Below are 23,805 nucleotides of genomic sequence, written 5' to 3'. Positions count from 1 at the left end.
GATGGGGCAGCCACAGCTTCTCTGGGCAACCTGTGCCAGGGCCTCCCCACCCTCACAGGGAAGAATTTTTCCCTCATCTCTAATTTGAACCTAATCTTTTTCAGTTTGAAGCTGTTCCCCCTCGTCCTGTCACTACCTGCTCTTGTAAAAAGCCTCTCTTCATCTTTCTTGTAGGCTCCCTTTAGGTACTGGGAGACCAAAATTAGGTCATCCCAAAGCCTTCTCTTTTATATAATGGCATATAAGGAAGAAACTGTAATTTAGATGAATGTTTAGTTCCCTCCTCTATCTCAGGTCATGAGGTAACAAATCAAGACATGAAGAAGTTACTCCTTCCACATACCTTATCCACAAAACAGTTCATTTGCTCCAACAGCAAAAACCTCCAACAAACACAAACACAGCCAGCTAAGAACCCCAGTTTAAGGTGTTTACACTTAATCCAGTAAAAGTTGTCAGGAATGCATTAGGGACATGCACAAATGGTGCCTCACTGTCAGATCAATGGGTAGGGAAGACCAAGATCAAATGTTCTTACATCAACAGAGCTGGATTGAAGCGACAGCACCTGCCCACAGCTGGCTTTAGATCACAGGGAAGCACAAAGCAGTCTCGGTACAATATGTTTAAGTGCTCACCTAGGAATCAGAGCTTTGGCTTCCTCAGCTGTCTCAGGACACAAGTTAGCCAAACATGCCAATTCAAACTTATGGAGCTTCTTCTGGAGCAGCAAACTGTAAGAAAGACAACAAATTCGTGAAATTGCAAAACAGAAATATAAAAGGGCATAAACTAAACCAAATAAAAGGGCATAAACTAAACCAAATGGATATCTTTTTTCACGCTGCTTTTGGCACTGAAGTTAGGTTTTTTCAGGAGGAAATACTCATTATATAATTGCATAGAGGAATAAAAAAAGTCCCATCTGCTAAATCCACTTACCCTGAATTACGCTGCAAAGTCTAGAAAATCCTCCCATTTAATGTAGTCAGCTATCACTGAAATACTGAAAACAAAGCAGTTCACAAGGCTTAACCTGGACAAAATACAACCTACCGTCAAGAATTATGATCAGATTTCCTGCCTCTTCAGAAAGAATTAAAGAACAAAGCAGGAAACACCACTAAACTGTACTTTCATAAAGCAGCATCAACATTATTCATAGATCAAACTCTCCAGTAAGTGTTATTCCCTGTCCTTCCCGCTCACCTGCGCACACTGGCGATGGTTTCCCGGTTTTTAAAGCGGCTGAAGCGCGCTGTGTAATTCAAGGTTTTCATGAAGACTTCTGACAGCTCCTGCTCATCCTCTGCACTCTCGTTCTGCTGCTTACGATGCTCGAGCAGCATGTGCACCTCTGAGTTCAGAAGAGTCTCTGCAGTTTCAAATTCTGCAGCCGAATGAGAGAACGCCGGCACCAAAGGGGAAGCACAGGTGAAAAGGAGAGTTACGGAAATTTTGCACAAAAATCTAGCTCTGGGCAATAAAGAAGTGAACAACGTGTTTTATGGCAGTTGTGCGAGCCCTTTCACCAATGACTGGGCAGCATTTCATACCGAAAATGCTGATAAAAATTACGCCACTTCGAGTGACAATCTGAGGTGTTCGTCTTTTGATCTCATATTTTACACTTACGGCCCTAACATGATTTTTCACAGTTTTTCTGAAATGCTTCAGAAAAAAAAATTTAGAAAATTTAGAACTGTAATACCCAAAACTGTAATACCTGTGGCCTTCAGAAACCTCTGATTTATTGAAATAAATACAGATGTTTTGAGTATTTTAAAAAAGGTTTCGTTTACTTATAATGTTAATTGACCTACTCCAATTTTATTATCAGAAAAAAACTTTTAACCAACCTTAACAGATTCCCCCCCCTTTTTAACCAGCTTTGTTTTCATTCATCATCACCATAACCACTATATTTGTTCCAATAATAACAAGGTCTTTCAATATCAGCAGTATGAGCTGTTCAAAAGCAGCAGTGTCAAAGGCTGCATCCCAGGGTGCAGATACAGGGCAGTGCTAGAAAAGGACTGGCAAACCATATTTTGCATTGAGCAGTAAGTTAGCTTAGGCTGAGCATGAGTAGGCTATAGATTTTAGTATTCAAGAATACAAAAAACCCCAGTCTTTCAGGGCTACGCTTTTGTTCATAACTCAAAAATGCAGCACAGTGCCCATTTTTCTTTATTTTTTTTTCTTTTTCTTTTCCAGGGTGGCTTGGAGGTGTAAATACACCTCTGGAATTTAAAATGAACAGTTTTCTGAAAAAAATACACAGACCGTGAGAGTCTGTGGTTACCAACTCTGTCTCCGGAAAGCTTGTTTCCTAAATGCAGTAGTATTCATAGAATCCCAGAATGGTTTGGGTTGGAAGGGACCTTAAAGCTCATCTCATTCCACCCCTCTGCCATGGGCAGGGACACCTTCCACTATCCCAGGTTGCTCCAAGGCTTGGACACTTCCAGGGATGGAGCAGCCACAGCTTCTCTGGGCAACCTGTGCCAGGGCCTCGTCACCGTCACAGGAAGAATTCGTATGATGAGGAGCATCAGTGAAAAAGCAAGGGTTATACCAAAATGTAAGGAGCTTTTCACTGCAGCCTGATAGGAATTTTTTTTTTTAAATCCTGTACATACACACAGTGGCCCACATAAGAACTGCCACATCCTAGCAACCACGAGGTCCTTAAACGTATATAAATGATTTATTATCACGCTTCTTAAGACTCGGGGCTCTGTACCCGGCGGAGGAGAGTCAGGGGCGTGAGCAGCGCTCCCATCCCACTGAGCTGCCCGGCCAGGCTCGTTCCCTCACAGGAGGCCGCCGCCAGCTCCGACCCCCGGCCGGCCCGGCGCCCCGACCCCCGCCCGCACCTTTGGGGAAGACGAGCTGCGAGGCGTCCTCCTCCACGTCCGCCGCCCGCGGGTCGCTGCCGCCCGCCGCCATCGCCGGAAACCCGCAGCGGAAGGACCGCTCCGCCGAGGAAGGGCGGCCCTGCCGTGTGAGGGGCGGGCGGAGGCCGGTTCTCCGCGGTGTGAGGGGCGGGCGGAGGCCGGTTCTCCGCGGTGTGAGGGGCGGGCGGAGGCCGGTTCTCCGCGGTGTGAGGGGCGGCTCCGCCCGTCTGAGGGGCAGCGTGTGGCTTTGCCCGGTGTGAGGGGCGGGGGGAGGCTGGTTCTCTACTGTTTGAGGGGCAGGGGGAAGTTGGTTCTCCCCGGTTTGAAGGGCGGCTCCGCCCGTCTGAGGGGCAGCGTGTGGCTTTGCCCGGTGTGAGGGGCGGGGGGAGGCTGGTTCTCTACTGTTTGAGGGGCAGGGGGAAGTTGGTTCTCCCCGGTTTGAAGGGCGGCTCCGCCCGTCTGAGGGGCAGCGTGTGGCTTTGCCCGGTGTGAGGGGCGGGGGGAGGCCGGTTCTCCGCGGTGTGAGGGGCGGGGGGAGGCCGGTTCTCCCCGCTGTGAGGGGCGGCTCTGCCCGTCTGAGCTCAACCTGTGGCTTTGCCCCGCGTGAGGGGCGGGGGGAGGCTCGTTCTCCCCGGTGCGAGAGGCGGCTCCGCCCGTCTGAAGGACAGTGTGTGGTTTTGCTGGTTCTCCCCGCTGTGAGGGGCCGAGGGTCCGTTCTACCCCGAGCACTGCCGAATAGAAAAAAGCGGAGTTGCCGCTGTGGAGAACCGAGGGGAAACAGCGGGGACAGGGCGCCTAAGCAGCGCCCCCCCTTCCCCCAGGAAGCAGCCCTCAGAGGTGTGTTTAAGCTCGCTTAGCAATGAGCTCCTTTCAGAGAAGGAAAGAGCTGGGGTGCTGAGCGTTGTTTATGTGAACACGGGCAAATAGCTGTGGCAGATGAAGACATCATCGGACCAAGACTCTCCAGCTCCCTGACAGGAGGTTGTAGCCGGGTGGGGATCGGCTGCTTCTCCCAGGCAGCCACGGACAGGATGAGGGGACGTGGTCTTAAGCTGCGCCAGGAGAGGAGGTTTAGGTTGGACATTGGGAAGAAATTCCTCACAGAAGGGATGATTAGGCATTGGAATGGGCTGCCCAGGGAGGTGGTGGAGTCACTGTCCCTGGAGGTGTTTAAGGACAGCCTGGACATGGGCCCCAGTGCCACGGTCTAGTTACAGGTCGGACTCGATGATCACAAAGGTCTTTTCCAACCCAATTGATTCTGTGATCATGAGCCCAGAATCTTCAAGGCACAAACCAGGGCCCGAGAGAGGGATGTGGAGGAACACGGAGGGAAACAGTGCTTGTCCTTCGCATGAGCAAACCCTTCTCCTTCTGCTCTGTCCTTTAGGAAATAACCAAAGAGCTCAAAACTGCTCTGGTCCCCCTCCCCAGACTGCACAGCAGCACCCATTTGCCCAGGACCACCCGAGGGCACCAAGGCAGCAGATACATCTTCACATCAGTGGATCAGTGAGCTACAGCTTGCTCTGTTTTGCCACCAGAACATCCTCCAGCTAGACAGCAAAGCCCAGCCTTAGGAAAACTGTGACTGTCTGTGCCAGAACTTCTGTCTAGCTCACTGTGATTAATAGACCTCGGTCTATAATGAACGAGTATTGATATCATAACACACTTCCTAAGGAAGGTGCTTTTTCAGACTATCCAGAAGCAATCTACAGACCCCTAAAAGTTATAGGCAGGCTGAAAATGGAGATAGTTCTCCCAGCACTGCCAACAAAATAACTTATGGAGTAGTGTTTTCCCTGGAGAGCTCACATGTAAGTGCCTAACCAGTCTAAGACTCTTAAAGTAATCATCTTATCAGCCCTTACTATGTCATGCTGCGCCCCTAAAGAAAGGCAAAAATAGACTGTTGGAGGATTTATGATGAAACCACTCCTGTTCTCCTGAACTGCATCTGTGCCTAGGTGAACCGCTGGGAAAAGGAATGCATTAAAAATAAACTATAGGAATATGAAGAGGTCAAATAATAGATTTCTAATATTTGTTATCTGGATAATGAGCATAGCAGAGAAACTGAATGGAAAGTAATTTGCTAAGTGGTACAAGCAGAAAGACATCCAGTAAGAAATGGAATGGAAGTGTCTTGGGGAACATCTGGCAAATTAAACAATTTCAATTAGGTTTACAAGAAAGCAAGGAAATCCATGCCAGATTGACCAGAGAAGCATTTAACATCATTTGGAATCCTGACTCAAATAACCCATCAACTCAGAACATCATGATTCTCAGAGCAGTAGGTAGCTCACTGAGGTTTAAGTTACTAATTTCCCTGTTGGGTTTTCCCCCAGGGATCCATTCTACTCAAATATACAAAAACTAAATCAAGAGAGGCAGATTCTTGCAAGAGTTTATAGATACAGTTTAAGAGGCTATCATAAAAGATTAAATCCATTATCACTGATGTGTTTTGTTTTTTAAGAATTTAAAAGAATGAACTTATAAACTCCACAGGAAGTATTGTTCAGCTGCTGCAAGAAACCAAACATAGCAGAGTACCTGACTTTTTTGTTATTGTTAAAATGCTCTGGCTTTTCCCTCACTAATAATGACTGTTTCAGCATTTGTCAACAAAATACACATAGAAAAGGAAGATGAGCTTGATTAAAATAAAGACTATAGGAACTTTTGAGCAGCTTTAGTGGCCACATCCTAAATTAAGCTGATTGAAAAAAAAAAAGACTACTTGGCCAGATGTAATTTATCATGAATAGAGCCTCTAACATTCCATATTCCAGGGCCAAAAGCATTGATCCTTGCTGGAGACATGTTATTAGGTAGTAGATTGTTGGACAGACCTATTATGGTAATTTCTACGTTGCTATAGTTTAAACACAGAGCCTGTAAACACTAATTGCAGCTCCACAGATCTAACAAAATACTCAGCTAAATACCTCCATGTAATCAAATGTAGGAAGAGCTAATAACAAGGATATTCTATTATTAGCATAAACCTACTTTGTAATATGCTTTCCTTCTAATCCAGCAGCAGAAGAAATGTGATTTTCCTAGCCGTTTTTTAAGTTTTCAAACAGTAATTCCACATTTTCTGTGGAATGCCAGTGTGATCCTTGTGGAGATAACCACCCACTGAGAGCACTGTGTGCCACAGTAGCCAGTATTGCACAAGACATGTGTGATTTTCATTTGTGTTCTTAAAGTATAACTCTTCAGGTTTAGGTTTTCACACCATTTTGCCTTTATTTTTACTCCATTTAAAAGTATATCTCCAAAACCATAAGGAATGAATATGAGCAAAGTAAAATTATATTAATATCCAGTAATGAAGTCACAGTAAGCCTCTGAATGCAACACTGCATGATCTGTTCAGTTTTTAAATACATGTGTGACATCTAGACATACTATCAACTGGTTGTATCATGCATGATTTCTGCCAGAATTAATCTGATTATAAGAGCAGTCTAGCTGACTACAGAAAAGAAAAAAAAATATGGTTCAATAATCTGGATATTGTTCATTTTGCAGAAGTATGTACTTGTTTTAAGGAACAGGGTAACAGCACTCTTCTGTGCTTTCTGTGTTTTCTTAGTGATATCAAACAGACACACAAGTCATCTTTTCCCAGACCATGGGAAAACCAGCTTAGGAACTTTCCTATGGTACTGCTCTATGTACTGTCAGTATAAATATTGACTTACTGGGTCTCATGGGAAAGTTTTCATTTTTTTTTTCTGGTTTTCATTTTTGTCTTTAAGAAGTGGCATTTCTCAATCACAGGTAAAATAAAATTCTTTTTTTTGTGTGTGTTTAGAATAAAAATGCTCAAGTATTCTTCATTTGAAGTGTCTTGTAGATATTCCTCCTAAGCTGTCTTTAATTTTGTTCTAGAAAGGAGTGAGTGCCAAATGAGTAATTAATTTTGTTTCTTATTTCAAACAGGAGTAACAACAGAACAAAGTGTTTCCGGGAGAATTATCCTGATTTATATTTAGCCTGGATTGACCTATTTCAGCGTGCAGTCATATGTACACCCTTCTACCTGGCCCCATCCTCCCTGTGAGCTGCTGAGTGAGTGTTCCTGTGGTCACAGAATGCAACAGGCACGGAGGAACCTCTAATGAAAGACACCAGACAAAGATTTTATGGCTGACTGATTCAATAGGAAACCAAAAAAATCAAGTAAGGAAAAGCATATGACACAAAAATGTACAAAAAGTCAATGTATTCCTGACAACAAAGCTGTCAGGAATATGCCTGATAACTTCCCTGGACACATGATGGCAGTGATATGGGTAACTTCAGAAATAAAAAGGAAATCACCTGGAAATCACATTAGCCCCAGAGTCCTCCTCAACCCCTCCTCACATTGCCTGGGGGATGTGCTTTTTGTCCTGGTTAGGCTCGGCAGTATATTTTCTGATTTTTGCTTTGTAGTTGTGCTGAGGTCAACAAGCTTCTCAGGCATATTTAAGTCAAAACTTGGTCAAAACCAAACCCCTTGGTTTGGTTGGTGTTTACTTTATGACTGTTCATTGACATCCAGGGCTGCCCTTCCCAAGAGCCACAAGCAGAAAATGTAGGATCTCCAACTATACATCTGCCACAGATAAAAAGTTAACAATAACCTGACAGGGTGTGGAAAAAATCAGGTAAACCAGAGGCATAATTCAAAACTATTCCACAAATCAGTTAATCCTGTCCCCAAACAAACATTCAAATTGTAAGAATCCAGAAAGATGTAGGTGTTTCTTCTGAAATAATATTTTTAGATTAAGACTAATTTTTAGATTTTTTTAGATTAATTTTTTTAGATTAAGACTAGATTTTAAGACTACAGCCTCAGAGTAGAGGCAATCTGTTCTCATTAGTTCCTTTTAGAAGACAAAAACAATTTTGATGGTTTCAGACATATTTAGAGTACTCTGTACGTATGTGCTTTATATATGTCATGGCAAACCATCATGATAGAAGGTTATTGTCAAGCAAACATTATTTCAGGATACAGAGACACTGCTATGCCGTTATTAATGAAACATATTTAGTAGTTGGTTTTAATTTTCCTTCTGTTTTAGCTTGCTTCCTTCTAGAGAGCCTGTCTGACTGTTTCTGTGCCTCCAGACAGCTGCCATCCCACTCTGGCAACCTCCCTGGTCTTGAACATTCAGACCTGTAATATATTGTTTGTCTTTCTGGATGAGAATGATTTCATCTTATCCCCCGTAAAGGCTGTGAGAACCCACATAAAGAGGACAGTACAAATCATCTTTATCTATTATGATTTATTCTCTACAATACTTCATTAGAGGATAGAGTTCAATTATTTACACTCAGAAGTTATTATATAGGTAGGAGGCAACCAAGTGTAATACAAAGAGTTGGTCTGACATCTCTGCACTGAAGGTCAAAAGAGGTCTCCTGCTTTAAGGAAATAAATTAACCAAAAAAAACCCAACAAAACAACATGTAGTTTCCAGAATACAAAAAGAAAAACAGCACTAATGGTCAGTGAAGATTGCAGAGGTTTGTTAATGTACTATGAAAACAAATTATTCTGTGCAAAGGTTAAAATGAACTCTTAGATTTCCTTATAGATTTTTTTTTGTTCTGATAAATTGTAGATATGTGATATTTTGACTACAAAACGTTCCCAAACTGAAATGGCCTCAGTTGAGGTTGACTGTTGAACAATACAAAAAAATAAAATTAAGAACCTCACAGTGGAAACATTCCAACACTGACAGACTCCAGTGATCAAAGACATTCTCCTGTAGTTACTGTAAAACAAAGACATTTCATCATTGCAGTGAGATTATTTCTCAGTTGTGGTTGTCATGAGAATAAGCCCTTCTAGACCAAAAGGCACTTGCTTCTAAGGATGAGTTAATCCAGATCTAACCAGGTAACAGCTGCTTTGAGGAGTAGTTCTAACCTGCTGTCCCCAGCCAAGCAACCACTCGTAGCAGTTGGTCACTGATTTTGGTTGCCTTCATCTTGAGACAACTCAAAGTACATTTTGTTTCTAGTTCACCTCTTTCATCCTTATGCATAGCTGCCGTGTAATGATCTAGAAATGGGATTATTTCCTGAGACCACCTGTCCTTGTCATACATTTCTCTGAGCTAACTTAGCTACTGACACAGTTTTCAACTGATTTTATAGCTGGACCCTTATGGGACAAAAGCTGGGAGGGCCTGTTCCTTAGGCAGCAGACCAGTGTTTTCTGACCTGCCAGCTTCTCTTCTCACTGCAACAAGACAAGAACACAGTACATATTCAGAGGCATTTTTGTTTTTGTTTTTTTAAACAGACTGAGTGGGGAAATAGAAGTGGGAGAGGATAAGACTTCCCCAGTCCCAAACCATCTGTCCCACTTCAGGCTTAAACCAACCAAGTCACTCAATCCTAAAATTCCGTTCTTTAAAAAAATTACAGCTAACCCTCCCCACCCCACCCCTTAGTCATCCCTAGTCAAAGAAACTGAAATCAGGAAAACACTATACACTGTTGAAGACACAGAACAGGGCAAACATCTGAAAAAGAAACAGTATAGTTGAAAAGCCTGGCACTGTACGCCTGCATGACCAGTCTCACCGAGCGTGCTCAGGGGTGAAGTTTTAGCACCATTTTTTTGCTTTTTTTAAACCTTTTAGAAATTAAATTCTAACATAGAACACTTGAACAGTAATGAGTGTAGCCCTATGTATCATACTGTTTGACAGCTGAAAGGTAAGTGGTATGTCCAGAGCTGACCCCACCCTCCCCCATCACTACAGGGCACCTGGGAGAGTAATTACAAACTGGAGTGGTTTGTAACAAGACCAGTTTATTCTCAGCAGCAGGAAGTTATGAACAATCCCTTCATCTTCAATTGCTTTCCAACAACACCACAAGGGAAAAGTGGCAATTTGTAAGAATGACCCAGTGCAGGGCGAAAGCTGGGTCGATACTGCACCGTTAGCCAGAGTAACCGCCCTCACAACTCTCTCTCCAGCAGAATGTTACACCAACACAAAGCAAAACTGCACAGTTGTGCGTTGCTTCCTTAGGACCAGGAGCAGCAGCCTGCAGTTCTTAGCTTCCCACCAGCCCTATTCCCTGCCGTGCCAGGGCAGAGTTTCAGGCTTCAAACACCAGCCAATTACCCCACGCAAGCAGGCTCTGAAGATACGTGCAACCAAACAGCCATGACTCTCCTGTGCACTTGTATCTGCTTTCCCAGTCGTTACAGACCCTCCAGAAACTTGGAAAACAAACCAACCAACACCACCCCAAACTATATTCTGAAGTCCAGTTACCTTATTGAGAGAGTGTCATAATTTAGAGTTCTTGACATCCTCAATGATGCTGCAGAATAACAATGGGTAACTCAACTCCCTCTTAGAAGAGAGTATTTCTTGTGATCATCAACCATGGGAGAAGAAATACAGAATGCACACGAGTTTCACCCAGTTTGGGTAGTAGAGGTTCCCCACTCACTGCCTTGCTGTGGTACGACTGAGCTGATAGATCTTAGCAGTGGAACTCCACACCTCTGTTCCATAGGCCTGCTACGAACTGGAACAGTTCCTGCCCTGAAGATCAGTAGTCACACTGGAGAAAGTGGCTGTCCTAGCAATAGGAAGGTCCCCAAGACAGTTAGCTTAAATTAAACAAATTTCAGTCACTAGTCTCATTGTATGACTACAGTTAGTGCCATGCAAACCCCTCCCCAGCCCTAATCCAATCTGCTACGAATATTTGGAAACAAAACTTGGTCTTAACAGACTGTCCAGGGATACACAAGTACCTTTTCCTCTCCATACACAGCACGTGCCATGTTGCTCTCTGACAGGCACAACAGCATGCTGTTTCATAGCAGGCTTCATCACCGAGCTCTGTCTGAAAACCCAGAGAACTGTAAACCAAGAGAATTTCTAAAGAATTCGACCTACCAAGGATCTGAGCCTTAAAGCCTTCTAGGGTTTATTTAAATAATGGATTCGTTTTTCACATCTCTAAGTGTTTTCTGTTGGTGAGGATGGGGTGCCATCCAGGTGTTCGACCCTCCCCAGTATCATGATGTCCACCCGTGATGCGTGGGGACTGCAATCAGCTCTCAGTACACAACAGATACCGGAGTTAAAAAAATTAAAAAGAACCTAAAAAATGTTTTGTTGGACTCCGTTGCCCAGGCTGCCAGGGGAATGCTCCTACTTGATCTGGGGGGCTTCCATAACAAGCAACTCAAGTTTCCACAGTGTCAGTAACACCCAGGAATGGATCAGTCTGAAGCAGCACTTTCACTCCGAGAGGTCTTCTGCACCTCACGACAGTTCGTAGGCATGGAGCCCCAATCCAACTGAACCCCCACTCAGAGGGAAGGCTGAGATAAGGCTTGGGCCCCTGAAGTCCTGTCACGCTCTCATTCTCCCCCCAGGTCAGCAGGAAGGCAGACTTGGCAACGGAAGCTAGCATCATAAAATGGTGCAGTAATAGAAGTAACTGGACCAGGAAGAGGAGGCGTCTGCCCCAATGATATCGTAGCCGTTGGCAGCAACCGGGGAGTGGGACTGGTCATGCAGCCGTGTGTCAGGAGTAATGATTGTAGAGGGGGGGGGCATGAAGAGTGCCATTCTGGAAACAATGCTGGCGGGAGGCCATGTACTCTGCATAACTGATTGTCACCTTCTCGCTGCGGTACCTGCGGGAACAGCGTCAGAAAATACCGTCAGCACACCCGGAGGGACTGAACAAAACCCATCCATCACTGCACCCTTCAGCCAGTGATGGACAAGAGGAGTGCACTGCCTTTGGTGCTGCCTCATGCAGCAGTCTCAATAACCCATCTGAGCTTGAATTAGCTTCAGTGTCCCAAAAGCTGAGCCCTAGTCAAGGTGATCGTAACTAAGGGATGCCTGAAGTAGCACACATGAAACAAATTATCAATTTGTATTCTTTTTTATCCACTTGCAGGGGGCAAAAATGGCATGAAAAGTTTGCTGGAAGAAGACTCAATGGCTAAATAATCAGTATTTCACTATTGTTTACTACTGTGGTTATCTTCACATTTGAAAGGCTAGTGAAAAAAAATGATGGAGAGGTGTGTAAAGAAAGGTTAGTTATACCATATAAGTGACAGTCTGTGTTGTAAAATCAGAATTCACAAAATTTGAAATTCCTTTAGAGATCAGAGTTTTCCAGGTTTTTCTAAAGCACACTACACAACAGATAAACAAAGTGGTTGTGAGTTCCACTAAGACCAGATTTTAACGAAAACCTTCGTCCTGTCCTCTTCTGTTAAAAAAAACCCTGCACACCCAACTCATTTCTCCAGAGGTAAGAAACGACCTGATAAATTAATGTTTCTATACAAAACCAGAATGTCCCAATTTTTACTAACATAAAGGGAGCAGAAACCAATAAGACAGCTGGGGGTATAGAAAAGCAAGCAAATTCTGAAAGCCAGCCAAATTCAAGTGTGGTTTGAAGACAGCTGTCGCCTACAAATAGCTCCAGCATCCACAGATGACCACACTGAGAAAAGGAAGTTCATTGAAAAGATACTGAAAAATCAACCTTTTTAACTTTCAAAGGTTCTGCTTCTGATCTTTCACACAGATGGTAATATTAAAACCAGTGACCCTTCTCTCAGAAAATGCCAACTTTGATCCTGCCTGGACCAAACATACTGCGCTTCATCCCATTACACGTGGCATTTCTGGTTTGGTCTTTCACATTACATGTCTCATCTGAAAGAGGCTGAAGACTTACATCAAGCACAAATACTTTAAATTATCCACAAAACGCTATAAAGCAAAATTAAAAGACGACAAATACATCAACTTACCTGGTGAGTTTAATTGTTTTCCTAAAATCATTGGTAATTGGAGCCTTAAAGCCACCTTTCCTGAGTAAGGAGTCTATGGTCTGGATCTGATCCCAGTCTATTGAAAAACAGAAGTAAGGGAAATTTTTCAATATAAAAAAGATGTTTCAGAAACATAAGAGATGCATTAAAAGGCCTCTAGAAAAGCAAATGACTAAACAGGAAACTGAGCTTTGGAAATCCCAGTGCTGAACTGGACATACATGGCCTGATGCATGTACACTATCTGCACATGCCAACCCCTTTTAATTCCTACTGGAGCTGGTCTATGAAACAGTAATCCCATTTTCCATATGACCTCTCTTCTTATAAAGGTCTGTGCCTTGCTTCTCTTGCTGGGACCCCAAACTGTTTCACCACGTGCCACGTAAGTTTAGCTCCATAAGCCTTGAAAATAAGAGAATACTTAGCTCTTGACATAGATTGGGATTGATGCTCTAGTGATAGCACAGTGCACTGATATGTTAAAATTACTACCTTAGTCTTTTGCCCCAGAGCCAGGAGGGTGTAACCACTCCACTCTGCTAAGTGGAGGAAAGGAGGCAATATTTTGAGCAGTTACCATGGTGACTGCTACTCTATTTGAGTGGGAACTGTGCTCCAGAGGGGCCCTTTTCCAGCCCTCCTCTGGAGGATGCTACTTTAGCAAGAATGAGGAGGAAAGGGACCCTTCTGTTGGTGCTGTGCAGCCTGCAGTTATCCTAGTTGGTGGGAGAAACACAGAAGAGGAAAGATGCAATGCTGAATGAGGCTGGAAGATCCATACTTTGAGATCCGCTATTTCTTAAGCCCTAAAATATTTTTAAGCTAAGATACAGCTGTGCAAGGAGAGAAAGGCCAGGTGAAATCCCAGCACCAACTGTATCAGGTGTCAGTTATCCAGATTAAGCCTGGTGGCTCCACGGCACTACTATGAGAACAGCATGACAGCATTGCAATCCAAGCCCAGAATCCACAGATTTAAGTTACCCAGTTCTGTGACACAACATGTTGACATGTTTGGCTGCCATCTCAAACCCACCTTGTTCCTTAGCAACCTCAGGTAAATACGTGGCTGTGCGTTTGACACCTTTCTCATTGATGAACTCTATTCTGATCCCATGGATACCAACCTATAGATGGAAATGAACAGCCAAATAAGAGGTGTTTGCTGGCACTGAGTCCACGATTGAGTCGTCATTCCCACAACACTGTGTATCTCTCTCTCTCTCTGGACAGTTTGGCTTTTGCCTGGACAAGGCCATTCTCTTCCCCACTCTCTGTTCTTACCAGGCAGGTCTCACAAGCAGCTCTCTTAGCAGCACAAAGGACCTCTGCCACTTTTCCCCATTGAGCCTCACCAGTGTCCCTAAGGCAAGTCTTGTCAGAAGTCTGACAGTTTTCCATCTCTTGTGTTGGGCAAGAGGCAAAATCTCTGTACACAAGAATCATGCCTAAAATAACCCAACTACAAAGTCCACACACATGTATATATATCCTTCTTGAACTAAATACACTTCCATGTACAAGGTCCTAAAAATCATTCACACCTTTAGTCTTAACTACTTTTTATTTCCAGTTTCTGTTCACACCATCAAAAGACTTCCCAGGCTTTTACACATGTATTTACACCCATCTCCCATTGGGCCAAATCCATAAACCACTTTCATGTTTCTTTTATTCCCATTCAGATCCCTTCCCAACCAAAAGCATACTGTTGGCCCATTCTCTTCCTCCCTTCTAGTTTTCCAGACCCATTTCTTCTACTTCCAGTCTCTTCTATCCCCACACACCCCTGTAACGAAGGAGACACATCACCGTGTACTAACCCGAACCCGAACGGAATGAGAGAGGGATGCAGAGTTCCAAATGCACCTGTTCTCACCTCCCAGTCCAGGTAGTCACTGGCATCCTCAAAGTTAGTGAGGAGGGAGACAGAGCAGAAGAGTTTGGGCAGCTCCTCGCGGGTCAGGGGGGGAAATCGGCTGTCCTTAAGTGCACTAAAGGGAAGAGAAGAAATATTGCCTCATACAAGCACCAAACTGAAGTGTCAGGTACTCAAAGATTCCCCTTTTGACTATGCCTCCGTGAAACACGTTTCTCTGCTACTGCAGAGAAAATGACTTGCATCTCTCCTTAATCCAGTCAATTGGAATGCCAGTGATGCTGTCCAATACCTACCACGGTAAGAGAGAAAATATATGCTACAGAAGATGTTAAAACTGTTAGTATGCAAGACAGATTTGCAATTAGCCTTAAAATGTCACCTGTTGCAAAGATGTTCCACTAAATCCTGCTATTCCCCTCACCCTGGATATCATACACTTCTCAGGTGTACTTTATTGTGAAGCATATTACACTGAACTATGTTGATCCAACATACTAACCTTGAATCCTTACAGATTTTCAGCAAACGAAACTAATTTCAGATTTATTTCATTTCCAGCAGTTACCTGGTTAATGTGTATTCCCTGAGTCCTGAGTGAAGATTCATGGCTGAAAAGGTCCCGATGCAGCCACGAAGCCGCTTGTCTCGCCCCGTCTTCCACGTCACAAAGAGTGGACTGAAAAGGAAAAAACCAAAAGAAACCTTCCAGCCCCTAGGGATATTTGGCTGCTAAGAGGAGAGAACCAAGGTGTAAAAGAGCACATGCACATGCCCTTGCTTTCTCTCTCTCCAGTAAACCCCAAAAGGCAGGTTTGCTCACCTGCTACCCAGCAATAACCAAAGCTCGTGCCCACCCCCTGCCACACTCCACCATCTCCCTCCACCTTTTCAGCATACTCACTCCTCTCCAGCAGTGCTCTGCAAGTCATCCATGGACACCTTCTTGGACAGATTCTGCACTGAATCTAATGAGGGATATGGTTGTTTGACCCCACTGAGTACCTGTCAGTATTGGCTGCACTTCACAGCATCCACTAATTTACAGGACAGCCCATATAAAAATCAATATAGGTGAAGCAAATAAGATTAGTTACTTATAGTACCAGTGAACCTGAAAGATCCCCAGGCACTCTGCAATTCATCTATAAATCAGATTTGCAATAAAAGTTTTTTTTTTTTTTTTTGTTTTGTTTCGGTTTTTTGTTTTTGTGTTTTTTTCTAAAGGAATAAAGAGAAAGCCAAATTATTTTTTTCCCTGTTACTTCCACGAGGATCTGACTTCTGGGTCCATCCCGAAGGCATGAGCACTTTATGTCCAACCTTTTGCTTACTTTCCATTTGATTTATATTTACACACATTCTCTCCTGTTGGACACATACCTAAATCACTATTGTTCCTACTCAAACATCACCTGGATTTCCATTTTCCTGTCTACTCTCAGGAATTTACAGGCATAACAGTAGACTCTCAAACTCAGCAGGCTCATTTCAAGCTGTTGAACTAGAACCCATGATTTAGCCTCAAAGAAAAACAAGTTCAGAACAACAGAGCTCTGTGAAGAGATAAACAGGTAAAGATGACTGTCAACATTAAATGCAAAAAACTACCTTCTACAGAAGTGAGTGAAATTGCAAAGAATTGTAGAGAGAAACACTAAAGAAAGGACAGTGGTGGCTGCAGCTTTACAAGAATAACCAAACATCTGGAAAATTTTGTAAGGCAACTGATGATGTTGTTCTAATTATAAAACCAGGATGAATGATTCTACAAGTTGTTCAGATTACAGAGTACTGAATACAAGACATCAGCCTGTGGATTTCTACAGAACTTTAAGTAGTATGATAGAATGTGGTTTTCTGAGATCAAACACTGACAGGAGTTCTGAGCCATCAAGACTGATTCAACAACACTGCTCAGGCATTTACTTTCCTCACATACTCGAAGCTCTTGTAAGCAATGTATCCTTGCAGCAAACATCACAAAAAATACTAAGATGTTCTGTTCAGATAACAAAACCAGCACAGAGTGTGGACGGTTTCTCAAACACAGCAACAGAACTTCTAAGTTGACAGAACATAATTTAAACTCTAGTGATAAATCAATGTCGAGTGATGTTCCTCAGAGCAACAATGGAATTAAAAACTATCACAGCATAAATCCATCATTCAGGATGTAGTTACCAGCCGTGACCAATGGCAGAAGTACTACCCAAAATAGCAAATAGCCTGTAAGTGATAATTGTGAAGGACTTTGCCCACAGAGGAAGCAGAAACATCCTTCCACACCCAACAACAACCCTATTGTTGCTTGACCAAGACAGGGGATTTGCTGTTCTAGTTTTCTGACAACACTTCAAAGCAACTTGCAGGAGATCATTGCTCTACATTTTATATGGCTACCATATGTTGAAAGAGCAAACAGAAACAGAGCGTAAGAAAATACATTAGAAAGCCTACAAAAAACAAAAAAAGATACTAAACTTACACAGGAGAACTCTGAGAAACACTACTGTCACAAGTTCAGTGGAAATTTCCCTAATCTAATTAAAGTTTTGAAACCATTGCTCAGCCCATGTGACACTCATCCCAAACAGGAAAGGCAAAGGAGAACATAAAACCCATCACTCTCAGAATACAAATCTAAGCAAGTTCCCCTTCAATTCAAACTGCAGGTTCACATTTTCAATTCGCCTCCTTCCCCTTCCAAAGGGAAAAAAACCACAACCCATATTTCCACTGAGCGTTCTGTGTCTATAATAGAAGAGATATTATCAGAAGGGACAGGATAATTGCATTCAGAAGGCTGTCGTATCTTAAAATACTTTAAAGCACATTTTAAACAATTTTTCACTGTGGTCAGAACAACTGAGGCATAAAAAGAAGAAATACACAATTTTGTAAATGCATATAAAATTTCACTGTTTTCCCAGCAGAAAAGATGTTTCTGTCTCTGAAGAATAAATGCACTCAGCAAATTGCAGGTGCAGCTGACAGTAAGTCCATTGTTCCAGAGCCCCTCCTTGAAAAGTGTTATTTCCTAGATGTACTAAGAAAAGTCACAACAACCTTTTGTCCACTGTTCACCCAAGAGCACTTACATGTACTTTGCAGCCATACCTTCAGCAGATTATGGCAACTGTTTCTTCCCCAGACACAACATCCCACTTAGCTGTGTTTGATGAGGGTTTTTAGGCTGAGAGGGGAATTTCAGCAACTAAAAGCTAGCTTCTCCAATTGCAACTACAAAGGGAATTTTAAAGTGGAAAAATACAGCTTGTTCAAATCAGAGTTGAGCTTGTACTCGGGAAAAACCTGTTACAGAACCGATTTTATGATGCAAGTTCCTTATTATTTGTCTTGCATGGCAACTGGAAACTTCCATGGTGTAGTTTTAGCACCAGTTTGTAATACCTTCTATTAACAAATCAGATTGAAGTACAAAAGCAGAAGAAGCAACCGATTAACTATTTGCACAGGTTCCAAATTGTAATTTCTTCCCGTAACCTGAATATTAAAGTGGATATTTTCTTCCTTTACCAAGTTAATTCAGACATAACTGCAAGTCTTGCAATTCCACTGTCTCTCCATTGATTTGTGAACATCAGTGCTGACACTGGAATAAGGGAACCTTACTCTATAGGTATCTTACCATAATTCCCATCAGGATTGTTGTCCATGAGCACATCCCCTCAAGATGGTAACTGAAATTCATGGTGGTTCTCAAGCCAGAACCCTGTAACTTTTATGTTATTACACTATTTATGCCAAATCCTGCCCTTCACACCTACTTTTGTCTTTACTTTGGGGTTCAGCACCAATTTAAAAATCTGCTATCCAGAACAGGCTGTGCCTCTTTCTATTCCATCAACAGTCTGTCCAGGGAGACTTCCTGGATAAACCTTTGTTTTATTCAAAGATCTCTTCCACTGACATTCATTATGTCACAAAGGGCCAAAATACAAATTATTTCTGTATTTTCACTTTGCTTACTCCTATATTTAATGACATTTGCCTTGAAGTTCATTCCACGACTGTCCCAAGTGGGACAGCTCATCCTTATGTGCTGCTCTACAACAGAGCAAACCCCATGCTTTTCCCTGGGGAACATCCAACTATTTGCTGGAAGCAAAAGCATAAATGCTGAAACACAAGAAAATTTAGGTAAGCATTTGCCTGCAGGGGAAGAGGAGGTAAGGGCTGGTTATGCTTTGCTGGTGTGCTGATCTAAAAGTTTTGTAATTATGAGCACAGAAATACCCAATGAGCAACTTTGAACTTTTCAAATCTGGGCATAAAATTCAACCAGCTGCTATTCCCCAAAGGATGTCCTTTTTGAAACTAGTCAACAGAAAAAGCAACAAAATCCAGCCAGAAATCTCCTCTGACACCAAAAGAATGCAGCTGTGTAAAACCGTCTCTCTTACTGACTTAACAGAACAACAGCAAAAAAAACCCCCTCTGCATTTCAAGTGACACAATAATAAGCAGACTAACATAAAATGTTCTAAAAGGAGCCTACCCAGGGCACGTAGCAACAACAGCAGAAATGTTTCAGCCTGGGGAGTCCCTGGAACTATCTGAGAGCCTGGTCCAGAGCATTTCTCCATTCATTTGTATTTACAATATTGAACAGCTTAGTCTGTGGCAGCATTCAGAACATGTATCCATAATCCTGCTTGGATAATAACTGCATGGAAAGCACAACCCACATCCATCCTGACAGGCAGTAAGGTGGGCAGACACTGAATACACAGAAAAAGTCCTTGACCTGTTTAAGCCACTGTTCCTTTACATCAATTTAAAATTCATTAACTTAAAATAAAAAGTTGTTGACACCGTTAATTTATCTATTGTTCTGGAAGAGGCCCCTGGAGGAGTGTCAGAAAGTCTATCTGTCATTGATCTTTCCCATATAATTCTTTCACCAAACATTTTAACAACATTAACATTTCCACACCTACGCATTCAACCTTCAGATAAACATTAGCTAAATCTCACCAAAGCCAAACAGCTTCATAAATCCTACACATCTCCTTTCCCCCTAACCTTGGTATCGTCCTTGAAAGTTAACTCTCTTGGCAGTGCTGGGTTCATGGCTGGACTCAAATGTTTTTCTGACCTAAATGATTCTATGATTTCTCCTCACACTGCCCAGCTAACACTATCTTCCCAAACTGTCTTCTATAACTGGCAATTTTTTGATTCCCCTCCCTGCTAAACCCATTAACTAGGACAGCTGAACAGCCTTGTGAGTGTCCTTGCCCAATTTTCACCAGCTCAGCATTTGTTTCAGGATGAGCTGGAAACTTGTTTCAACTTCTTACTCCATTCCCTTTCCATTTGCTTTGCAGAAGGAAGTCTATTCCCTTGTCTCTTCACCAAGTCAGTGTCTCACATTAGCTGGAGCCTCTTCAAACTAACGATGTTATTTTACTGTTCTGTTAGAACAGTTCTGCAGGAGGAACCGCTCAGTTAAGTTTTTGCAAAGGAATCTATTCAGAAAGAAGGGGGCAGACTTTTACGTTACCGTGAAGTGGGTCTGCACTTCTCAGTGAAGGACACAGTGTCTCGTGGGACACAGGAGACTGTGAGCTGCAGAAGCACACCTCCTCAGACTTAGCCCAGCTCTCTTTCTGTAGAGCTAAGCATGTTCTCCCCTGAAGGCCACTCTTCAAAGCTCGCTCGCTTCCACCAAAACCCACAATACTTTACTCCTTCATGCACTTACAGCGCATCATTTTTAGTTTCTGGCAGACAAAGCAAGCAGCAGAATGCCCCCCCTCCCCTGGCACACCGGTTTTCCTGCTCCCCAGAGGAAACCCTTCACCTCTATCCAACCAAGCCACAGCAGCTCTGGCAGCCGTTTCCCAGCTTTCCTCCCACAGGCAGATGTACTCACTAGGGGTCATTGGTAAATCGAGGAAGCCGTGGCTGAGGGAACCCGTAGAGATGACAGTAGAGTACATCAAAGCAGTAGCAGCACATTTCCGCTGTCACCACCAGGTTCTTGGTGCTGTTGGCAGTTCCATTGGGCCGAGTCAGTGGGCTCAAAGCTCCTGAAGTGGGATTCATTCGAGTAACTGGGGAATTTCCTGGGCCCAAAGTCAAGTCAGATACGTTCTCCCTTCCATTATTCCCGTCTGTGTGCTGGTGGTTCTGAAGAGGACCTGAACTGGAGCCTGGTACAGTTGTGGTCTGATTCCCATGACTGTGCGTTCCACTCCCAGACAATTTGGGCTTCTTCACCCCACAACAGCCAGCTGCCAGCTTGGGCTCAAGTGGAGGAACACAGCGTCTTTTTCCCATCCTGCTTCAAAACTTGCTGCCTGGAGCACTGTAGAACCCTGGCAAGGAGGGGGTGGGGGATAAAAAAAGCAACACACAAAGAGTTACAGGTGAAGAACTTCCCTGCTTCCGCTACAGAGGAAGAAAACCCTCGCAACGTGTGGCCAAGTACAGCACTAAAGTCAGTTCAGCAGGCAGAATGGGTGTTTTCACATATAAATTGAAAGAGTGTGACACAACATGCGTGAAATCACACTTTTCAAGTTATTGATGAGGTGTACTGAGCACTTTAATAAGTGGCTCATCACCAAAAAAACACAGTCAAACCTCCCCTAAAGAGAATGAAACTGGAGGAACAGAAGAAAAAAAGACTTAGGACTACAGATACACCCTATCCACGACTTTTCCTGCTCAGCAATTGCACCAGTGGCAAACAAGCTGCTGACAAACCACCAGTGTATCTCCCTTCCCCATTCCCGACAGAAGAGTGACAGCAGCCCCAAATGACATCTTGGGGTTGGACTCCCAGGGGTGCTGACCTTGATTTAGCATTGGCAAGATCGAAGAGGAGCTACAGGCACTGAAACAACAGACTATTTCTAAACAACAGACTATTTTCCAGACCACATGAACTGGAATCTGTATTTACTTTCTAGGACTGGGTGAATCAATAGAGCTCACAAGTAAACACACAGGGTGTACAGTCAAGATGTGCAGGACAGGATGAGCTGAAGACAGAGCAGTCTGAACAGAGGGAAGTGATAATGGCAGGAAACAGGTATGGTGTAAAAGAACAAACCAACTCAGAGCAGCGTTTTGTTTGCAAAGAAGAGAATTAGCTCATGCATCACATGGAACAAACACGGGCAGGAAAGGCTGTGCAGTCAAAGATGAACAAAGATGATAGGCAAGGACCACAGGTCAGTGTCAGGCACTTAAACACCGACATCACCACGAGATCAAATATACTAAGAGAGGGGAAAACAGTTCCCCATGTGTAAAATGAGGCTGGAAAGCACAAACACACGAGTCCCGGAGAACACCACAGAGCACCGAAGGCACACTCGGCTCTCACGAGTACCTGGGCACTTCAGTGACCGTCAGAGCACCGCTCCAACCCCCCCAGGCGTGTAAGCGATGCCTGAGCCGACTGCACGGACACAGAACCGCGGGGTGGGGGGTGACACGCACTGAAATCAAGGGTGTGACAAGTCCCTGCCTTCTCTGCACGTGCAAACAGTGTAAACTTTATCCACGAAGTTTCGTCGGCCATGGCAAGACTCACACAATCCTGAACTGAACCAGAACTGGTGTAAGACGTGTCCAGAGATGCACACAAACCACTCGTGCCTGCTGTGCTTGCTCTGCTTAGGGACCCTCACCTCAAGGCTTTAAAAAGACCATAAGGAACAATTTACAACACCTAATGAAAATTAAAATTTTTCCTCGATCTCTACCTTTGCAACAATAATAAAATAAGAAACCAAAACAAGAAAAGGAAAAGCATAACTTTGACAAAGTGAGCATGTAAATGTTTCAGTGCTTATTAAAAGTTACCTGCTCTGGCTCAGTGAGGGTGCTGGGATAGATGAGCCTTCCCCAGTTACCGCATTGGGGAGGCTAAATCATTATTTATTTATTTGGAAGCACAACACTTGATTCAGAATCGGAGACGTGGCAGGGGCAGGGGGGAGCTCCCCTTTCCTCTCCCCTCCTCTGCAGCAGGGGCCTAACAAAGGCGGCCGCACCGGCGGCTGCTCGGCTCCGGCCCCGCTCACCGGGAGCGCCCCGCGGGCGGCAGGGGGGCACACCGGGACACCGGGGCCGGCCGGGCCCTGCCCCGCGCTCCCGCCCACAAACTTTGCAGGGTGTTCGGGGCGGCCCCGCGGCCCCTCCGGACACGGCCCGGGGTGAGCCCGGGACCGCCGGTACCCCCAGCCCGACCCCCGGGGCAGCACCGGGGCCGCCAGGGGGCGCCGCGGAGCGGGACCCCCCCCGCTCCCGCCGCCCCCCCGGCCCGGGCGGTTGGTCCGCGGAGCCCCCGCGTCGCGGTGCCCCCTCACGGCCGGGGGTCACCCACCTCCTGCACCCGTCCCGGCTTCTCCTCCGCCTCAGCCCCGCCGCCGCCGCTGCTGCCCGGCCGCCTTCTGCCGCCTCATGGGGCCATGGGCCTGGGCGAGGCTCCCCAGAGAAGCGGGCCCGGCGGGCGGGGGAGCGGGCAGGGCCCGCCGCAGCCGGGGCTTCCCGGGGCGGCCGGAGGACCGGAGCGAGGCCGCGGGCAGGTCCGCCGCTATCCCGGCAGCCTCGTCCTCCTCCTCCCCTTCCTCCTCCTCCTCCTCCTCCTCCTCCTCCTCCCGGCCGTGAGGTAATGAGGGACGGACGCTCATAGTCCGCCAGCCTCCGGGCGGCGCCAGCGCGGCCACGGCGCGGGGCGGGCGCTCGGCCCCGCGCGGGACCATAGAGACACGCGCTTCCGCGCCCTCCCCGTCACGTGACGCGCCGCACGTGCGAAGACAAACAGTCCGGAGGGGCGGGTCCCATATCACGTGACAGAGGTACCCCGCTCCCATTGGCCAGTGATGGCGGTGACGGGCGGCGGGGGAGGGGCGTGCGGCCGGGAGCGTCCATTGTGCGGCTCGGAGCGGGGGTGCCTTATTGCCCCCCCACGCCCCCTCCGCGCTGGGGCATTGGTGCGGCCCCGCGCTGAGGGCCGGTCCCGTGCCCCGGGGGATAAAAACAGCCCCGGCCGGCGGGACGGTCTCACCTACGGTCATAGCCGGGCAGAAACCACTTCTGCGGCACGAGCCGTAAATGGCACAACCGCACCAGAGCTAAAATTTACTTTTTTTATTATTTCCAGCTGC

At 45.1% G+C, this 23,805-nt stretch overlaps 2 protein-coding genes and 1 long non-coding RNA gene across 6 annotated transcripts in view; 1 reads left to right on the top strand and 2 right to left on the bottom strand.

Annotated features, from left to right (window-relative positions):
- The window catches only part of POLR2D (RNA polymerase II subunit D), a 4,177-nt gene extending 1,167 nt beyond the window's left edge, over nucleotides 1-3,010 (bottom strand). Inside the window, exons 1-3 of the mRNA XM_017826331.1 lie at nucleotides 2,880-3,010; nucleotides 1,210-1,390; nucleotides 639-734 (exon numbers count right to left, since the gene is read on the bottom strand). Coding sequence (XP_017681820.1) covers nucleotides 639-734; nucleotides 1,210-1,390; nucleotides 2,880-2,952 — 350 coding nt within the window. The 5' untranslated portion in view covers nucleotides 2,953-3,010. The remainder of the gene's footprint in view (nucleotides 1-638; nucleotides 735-1,209; nucleotides 1,391-2,879) is intronic.
- LOC108502896 lies at nucleotides 2,945-8,069 on the top strand. Of its 3 annotated transcripts, none has more exons than XR_001876652.1 (3): nucleotides 2,945-3,007; nucleotides 4,291-4,720; nucleotides 6,864-8,069. It is a non-coding gene; the product is annotated as an uncharacterized LOC108502896 (long non-coding RNA). The 3 variants fall into 3 exon arrangements; XR_001876653.1 differs by lacking the exon at nucleotides 2,945-3,007 and adding an exon at nucleotides 3,424-3,737; XR_001876651.1 differs by lacking the exon at nucleotides 2,945-3,007 and adding an exon at nucleotides 3,424-3,881.
- A 119-nt stretch (nucleotides 8,070-8,188) lies between these two features.
- On the bottom strand, nucleotides 8,189-23,242 carry AMMECR1L (AMMECR1 like). 2 transcript variants are annotated; one of them, XM_017826329.1, is made up of 7 exons: nucleotides 23,022-23,242; nucleotides 20,556-21,000; nucleotides 15,222-15,332; nucleotides 14,654-14,768; nucleotides 13,811-13,901; nucleotides 12,751-12,847; nucleotides 8,189-11,604 (listed from the first exon to the last, which is right to left on the bottom strand). In XM_017826329.1, the coding sequence occupies exons 2-7, from the start codon at nucleotides 20,960-20,962 to the stop codon at nucleotides 11,493-11,495; spliced, it is 933 nt and encodes a 310-aa protein (XP_017681818.1). In that variant the 5' UTR covers nucleotides 20,963-21,000; nucleotides 23,022-23,242; the 3' UTR covers nucleotides 8,189-11,492. The 2 variants fall into 2 exon arrangements, with proteins under 2 accessions (XP_017681818.1, XP_017681819.1); XM_017826330.1 differs by lacking the exon at nucleotides 23,022-23,242 and adding an exon at nucleotides 22,499-22,649.
- Between the last annotated feature and the right edge of the window lie 563 nt (nucleotides 23,243-23,805).

The sequence above is a fragment of the Lepidothrix coronata genome, unplaced genomic scaffold, assembly GCF_001604755.1.
Source record: "Lepidothrix coronata isolate B3197 unplaced genomic scaffold, Lepidothrix_coronata-1.0 Scaffold125, whole genome shotgun sequence".
NCBI lineage: Eukaryota > Metazoa > Chordata > Aves > Passeriformes > Pipridae > Lepidothrix > Lepidothrix coronata.
This window is presented reverse-complemented; position numbering and strand designations above follow the sequence as displayed.